Below are 7,352 nucleotides of genomic sequence, written 5' to 3'. Positions count from 1 at the left end.
TCCCCACCTGAATTGTATTCATTTGCCTATAAGGCTTTAGCAGCCTATCGCAAGATAGGTTCAAGTGAACCAGAGGTACAGGGGGCACAAGGGAGAAGAGATAAACAGAAAACAACCCACGCCAACAACACACATAACAGGGGGGACAACGAGGGAAAACACAACAAAGAGCACCAAAGGAGAAATCTAACGGCATTGGCCAGCCGGACCAAACCACAACACTGCACCGTCGACGCAATCGAAAGGCCCACGCATCTGAGACTACACAACGCCGCGACACCACCTGTGTCGCGAGGCACCTTCGAAGGGACACGCGGGGCCGAGACGACGCCACGACACCTGTGTGCCACCGGCACAGTCGAAGGGCATCGCCTAGCAAACCAAACCGCAACACTGCACCATCGACACAATCGGAAGGCACCTCACAACCGAGACTGCACAACGCCACGACACCACCTGTGTCGGGGGTACATTCGAAAGGTTATGCAAGGCCGAGACGACGCCACGGCACCTGTGTGCCAACGGCGTAGCCGCAGGGCACCGCCAAGCAGAGACGCACCAAGGAGCACTCGAGCACGACACACACCACCGTCGACCCCCAGACTGGCCGCACCACCACCTCCGACCACCCGCTCCAAACCAGCCAAGCACCACCCCCAGACCTCAGCAAACAGCATGGAGCAGCATCTCCGAAGACAGGCGCCACCAAGGTGTAAAAATGACGTCAAGGATGTCGCCGCCGTCCGACCCAGAAGCTGGATCTAAGGCTTTTGCCCAGAGAAAGAACAGAGTAAGCTGGGAATAATGCATCACACAACGGCACCTCCAAGGAGGGATCCGACGCTGAAGGGCGTCGCTGCCGCCGGTGCCGACCGAAGCCGACACAGGGCTTTCACCCGAAGCAACACCCACGCCACCCGTTTGCTGAGCCATGCCGCTGCTGAGACCGGAGACACCACCGCCCGGAGGCACCACCCTCCAGCAACGACGGCTACCGAGCACCCGCAGAACCAACACCAAACTGCCGAAGGAGCCACAGGGGGTGGAACAGAGCGCGGGGCGCCGGGGGGGGGGGGTGCCAGATCAGCACGAGGACGCGAACAGAGGAGGCACCTCACGCGCCCGATCTGGATCTGGCCGAAAGAGAAGGGATGGCTGGCCACCGGCCTGGCCCCGCCCCCACGCCACCCTAGTAGCCACAGGAGATGGCAGGACCACCACGCCGAGGTTAGAGACCGCATTCCGACGCCCAAAGCCAGCCGCTGGCCCGGATCCGGCGCGCCGGCCAGATCTGTCGCCGAGGGGAGCGCCTGTGAGCGCCACGACCAGGCGCCGGCGAGCATGCTGCGCGCCACCTCGACGCCACCCCTGCTCCCTCCAGCGCTCACCGCGCCCTCGGCACCGAGCTCGAGTGGAGACGCCACCGAGATGATCCCCGCCACCCGGCCCTCACGCGTCCGCCGCGGATCTCCCCGAGCCACCTTCGGAGGGCAGGGGGCCGCCGCCACCGCGGCGAGGCCAGTGGCAGCGGCGGAGGAGAGGAGGCGCAGAGGAGGGGTCCGCCGGCGACGCGCGGAGCTCCCCCGAGTCGCCTGAGCGGAGCGACGCGGGGGTCACACCAAAGTTTTCCAGCTTGATCAAGTTTGAGCCAAAAACTTTCATCATTTTTCATCCTTCTTTGTAATTACTATTTTTTGTAAGCGGTGTACGTACCACCAGGTTCCAAACGTTTCCCTCTGAGTTTGGCCTCAATATATTCACTGAAGTATTATTCTATTGAGAACCTCACATCAACAGGGGAATATACACTGAGAATGACAGAAAACAGATATATGCTCAACAGTAGCTTCCATCTGCACAGTACTTTAGATGACACATTATCACATTTTATCCTCATATTAATCGGCCTCGAGCATGCATCATTCACTGGAATCTTGAACTTAAATTTCAATGCCAAGACGTTAAAGGATCTTCTCTACATGGATGAGCAACCTATGCCAGGATACCTTTTCACTGCTCAGGGTTCACCATACCCCATTCAGCTCAGCACTTGGCACACCATACATTTATCCAAATGATGCTGGGACCAAATTGGTGTTTATAATTGACTGCATAGAGCTATGGAACCTGGTCACTGTGTCCACGTCATGTGAACTTTGAGATTTCCAGGAGCTCTGCCCAAATTTGCTTTGTTTGAATTTCTGCTTGCATGGACTTGTTGAATTCGACAATTATGTCAAGTCCGATTATCCTTGTCTGTGCAAACATCTGCTTCTACTTCAACATTTCTCTCAGCCGCCCTCTTCATTTGGATATTTCCTGCTAGCTGACTTTGTTTTACTGCGGTGGCAGTAGAGACCTTTGGCAGACTTCAAGGGTCTCAGGACCTGCACTAGTTTCAGAACTTTCAGTGTTTGTTCAAAGCCGATTTATCCCCTGGAACAACATCAATAGCTATAATACCTTTGAATTTCTTCTGGAGCTTCTCTTTGAGAGTGCACACACAACTCCTGAGTTTCAGCTTCCCTACTTGATGACTTCAGTGGGGTAGCAGCCAGGAAGAGTGCAAAAGCAATAGATGCACAAGACATTAGGATTAGTACAGTATGTGGAATTAGTATAGGGGTTTCAGTGTTCCCTTTCAGGCTGTTTGTCCAGGCGCTGTCGCCAAACAGGATCTCCGCCGCGAAGATGATATTTATAAACAACGTAAGACAAAATGCAAGGAAGGCTAATATTTCGACACGTAGAGATACCCTGTAGTTGCCCATTATCCAACTTGATGAGGCGATGCGGAAAACAGGAATAACAGCTGAAGGCAGGGTAAACGCCTGGATTACTGGACACAGAATGATCAACTGATATACCCCTTCAGAGCCTGCTACCTTTGCAGAATAGATTGCAGGAATCATGGAAAGAAGCTTAAGTAGCACATGATGCGCAAGCAGAGACAGGTTCACGCCAAAGAAATGCTCTGTGACTACATGGCTAGCGATAACAGATGTCAAAGCGATGATGTGGCTCGAAAAGAGAAGGACCGCTAACAACACAAGTGGTGCCATGGAACTCGTAAATATCTGCAGAAAACAAGAATCCAAATAAACTAAGGATTTTTCTAAATATTGTGATTTGAAAAGTTGGATTGATACTGTGAAGACAGGACTCACAAACCTCGTTCATTAGCTCGACAGCATCGTGAAAGGTGTGGATCACATTGTGAGTAGCTTCCGCTGCTGCTGAGCTCAACAGAATATAGTTCACAAGAAAAACCCCAGTAAAAGTAAATACTATTGAAAAAAGGTGGTCATGAAACAGGCCACCCAGGGTATGAACATGAGACCTCTGAACCTGCATATATGACATCACGTTAACATGAAGGGATAACTCAAATAAGCAAGAATAAATAGCAAAGTGCAAAGACAGCGATCCTACCACTTCATCGAGAAAGAAAAGAGTATGCATCACCGAGTACAAAGTGAAAAGTACAGTGCCCTTATCTGATATGTTTCAAAATATCTCTGAACCACCATAACCAAAAGTTCAATGGTTCTTTCGATCTCGTAAAAGGTGTATTAACCACATCATTCATTATGAACAACTCCACATGACTCATCATGAGTACATGCAACACCATTTGCAGAAAGAAAAGTTACAACAACCTAACATGGCATTTCTTAATGGATCAGTTTGACACAACTTATTCACCTCCAAATATAAACCCAAGTACATGGACAACTTTACTAGGTATGAGCAAGACACTGGAAAATACCTGAACAATGGACGAATGAACATAAAAGTTGTGTGACATTATATTTGCACCCATAAGTGCCATCAGTGAGTAAGCACTTTCACCACTGAACTTAGGGAACATCACATTCACATGAAGAGGAATCTCAGGTTGACTGATTAATAAACCAAGCACAAAACAAAGAATCGTAAAGCCAGCTATGCATGCATTTAACGTTCCAGCCATCCTCTTGTCCTACAATGAGCAAAAATAATAAATCATGAGCACACACCATCTTAGAGGAATTATAACAAGTCACCCTTTTTAGGTATTAGTAATGAACTTACCCTAGGGGATAACATATATGGCAGCACATTAATTAGAAGGCATGCAAAAATAATGGCTGTGATAAAATCATCTTGATCAAACACAAGATTGTATCCAACTGCTATGCCTAAAATCTGAAATATCCAAAATATTAAAAGTTCATAATTAGTTAGGAATCCTCACAACGAATTAACATGGCATACTAAATATGGTACAAGTAATAGCATTGACAAAAACAGTTCTGTGTGAAGTTTGTGGACACAGTACCATGGTTAGTTCTGATGTAAACAAAGACATCCCAGCTTGGAGGCCGAGGCCAACACATATGAACTGGCTGTACTCCTGGGCAGAAATCTTGAAATTCATGTAAAAACATTACAAGTAAGACCAGATGGTGGATGTAACTGAGAAAATACACAACATCCAGGGAGCATCTTGCAAACAAAAACCTACAGTCTTTCCCCACAAAGAAAAATGTAAAAGTTTTTGTCAGGTTGAGATATTTCAGAAGAATGGCATTTTGGCTCCTGGGCTCATGTACAACCACATAATAGTGAATTTAGGATGGAATTTCGGCTCCAGAGTTACTGTGCTGCGCTCTAACCCTGTGCAATTTTTCATGCAGTCATCAAATTTGTGGTGCTCTGGATAAAAAGAAACAGAATATCTGCTCATAAATTTATTTTCTTACAGCACCACCAATGTTATTTGTTCGCGAAAGTTTGAACGCAGTTAGAACAAAAGAACATACTATTTGTTTGTTGCCAGAAAATTTAGATTATTTATTTATTATCAGATTTTTTTAAATGTTCACCAGGGAGCATAAGAGCTGGGGCTTAGAACTGAATTTCTGTTTCCATGAAGAAATTAAATTCGTGGTGGTCTGGATAAAAAAGAAACATAACATGTGCTCACAGATTTGTTTTCCATGAGAGCATCACAAATATTACTTATCCACAGATATTTGAATGTACATATTTGTTTTTGTTGCCAAAAATCAGAATTTTTAATTATTTGGTATTAGTAGATTTTTTAAAGCAAACTACTGTTCATGAGGGAGCACCAGGAGCATTTAGCTCGGGTCAGAACTGAAATTTATAGTACTCCCCCATTTTATTTACTCTGCATATTAGGTTTGACTAAAGTCAAACTTTGTAAAAATTGATTAATTTCATAAAAAAAATTATAAATATTTACCATAAAAAATCCATATGATGTGAAAATACATTTAATAATAAATCTAATGGTATTTGACCAAAGCTAGCACACGGACTAAATAAAAATAAAAAGAGTATTATTTGAGATGAGAAGATTCCTACTCGTAAACAGTGACCTAGAGGATATTGATTACTCCAAGATGGAGGATGCATGGGCAACAAGAGTAGCAGGAATTAAAGAAAGAAGAATTTGGTATGTACCTCTGCAAGATTCTTGCCGGTGACCATGCCGATGCAAGTGGCGAGATACTGGTTGAGGACCGCCGAGAAGTTGAAGAAGAGCACCAGCAGCACGAGGTCGTACCCGAAGCGAGCCCCGGCGTCGATCGCCGCCACCCACTTGCCGAGGTCGATGTACCCCACCGATATCAGCAGCGCCGTCCCGAGGGTACGGGAAACATGATGCCGGCCGTCTCCGCCGGCGAGGGACTCGACGCCGTGCACAGCTTCCATCGCGTCCACCGCGGCAGCACCAGCAGCAAGCAGAAGCAGAAGCAGAACCAGTCGAGCAAGTTCACAGGGATCGATGTATATCTTCAAGCAGGTGAGAGGAGGCGTACGTGTTGTGCTGAGAGGGCGATGGCGTGGTTCGAGGGTAATGCGGTGATCGGCGAGGACAAAAATGAAGCAAGAGGATAAGGGCGGAGGCTGGACGCCAAGCCAAGCAGCGAGGGTATTTCCGGTACTTTGCGCCTGAATGGGACCAAAATAGTTCTTGTACATTTTTTTGCCGCTAGAAACCTGCAAGCCGTCTGGGAAACCTGCAAGTCACCTGGGAAACAGCAATTTCATGATGATTCCACTAGGGTGCAGGGTGAATGCGACACATGTGATGTGACGCACACTATTTGGTAACCTTGGGGAATGGGAGTTTACACCAGAAAGTTTTTGGGAGGGGTTAGGGGTGGGAAATATATTTTTACTCTCGTTTCTCTGTTTGATATATAATGGGAATTAGTTTAGGAGTCATGCACACGAATTAACATGATCTTGTGGAAAGAGATATATCGGTGGAGATTGGCTCCCTAAACTCTTATTCCCCATCCCAATTAAACTCCTATTCTCTCCAACCAGTCAATGGATTTTTCATATCATCACCCCTCAACTCTTATTTCCATTTCTATACAAACATGCCGCCAATTCAGGCTCACCATAGAATTTGAACTGTATATCTTGTTAGGTGTGCTTGTACCCATACGAGCGAGGACATAGTGTACAGATAGGCCCTCCATCCTGCAGTCGATGCCCATGCTATGATGATGTCACAAGTCCAAAACTGAAATCATGATCAATGTTGGCTGAGTGTAAATCTGCACTGGCTAGTTTGTTCTTTTAGTTGTTAATCATCAGGGATTTCTATCGAACATTTGAGTTAAGACAAAGGCAGCTATATTTCTGTGGGCAGTGCTAGCCGCCAGTCCACCCGCCGAATCCCAAATTGGTCTCCTCCCTCGCCGTACATTTTTTTCCGTGGCTGTTGGATCTCAACACAGGCGCACGAAAAAGGGAACGGTGGATGCTCTGGACTCTCTGGCGGCCGCTTAGCCATCACCATGACCGAGAAGCCATCATCATCATCATCTCCGACCTTCGCTCGATGGCTCTTCGCTTGGCGCCACCGCTCCCTCCTCCACCACCCGAGCCGGATTAGCTCCTTCCATGCTGCTGCGGTTGACCCGCCTTCGTTTTTTTCCTTTTCAGGGCTTGTTGAGTTGTGCCCTCAGCAGAGCCTATTTGTATTCTATGTTTGTATGACTGCGTGTGTGTGGGTGAACTTATGTTGTATCATTTGGCTGTGGTGGTTTGCTTTATTTATAAAGCGGGGCGAAAGCCTTTTTCGGTAAAAGGGAACGGTGGCCACTAGAACGCGCAGCAGAGAAATCAATAGTTAAAGTCAAACCCCACCCCGTCCTCTCTCTCCATCCTGTGTAGCGATTTGTCCCCTTCACCATGCTCTCAACATTCGTCGCCGAGATGGCACTAGTAGAAAAACTACTTTATGTGAGACACATTAGTCCGGTTTGTAAATGAACCGGCACTAATGGTACCATTAGTCCCGGTTCGAACGGTTATGCATTAGT

The 7,352-nt window shown here is 47.1% G+C and overlaps 1 protein-coding gene across 1 annotated transcript; it reads right to left on the bottom strand.

The window, feature by feature from the left end:
* Positions 1–1,903: 1,903 nt before the first annotated feature.
* Positions 1,904–5,743, bottom strand: LOC119294306 (protein ETHYLENE-INSENSITIVE 2-like). Its single transcript, XM_037572518.1, has 7 exons — positions 5,473–5,743; positions 4,322–4,408; positions 4,075–4,188; positions 3,770–3,982; positions 3,172–3,348; positions 2,464–3,077; positions 1,904–2,387 (listed from the first exon to the last, which is right to left on the bottom strand). Exons 1-7 carry the CDS (start codon positions 5,722–5,724, stop codon positions 2,381–2,383), a joined length of 1,464 nt encoding a protein of 487 aa, XP_037428415.1. The 5' UTR covers positions 5,725–5,743; the 3' UTR covers positions 1,904–2,380.
* Positions 5,744–7,352: the final 1,609 nt, after the last annotated feature.

The sequence above is a fragment of the Triticum dicoccoides genome, chromosome 4B (genome assembly GCF_002162155.2).
Source record: "Triticum dicoccoides isolate Atlit2015 ecotype Zavitan chromosome 4B, WEW_v2.0, whole genome shotgun sequence".
NCBI lineage: Eukaryota > Viridiplantae > Streptophyta > Magnoliopsida > Poales > Poaceae > Triticum > Triticum dicoccoides.
Note: the sequence above shows the minus strand (reverse complement) of the source record. Positions and strands in the feature narration are given on the sequence as shown.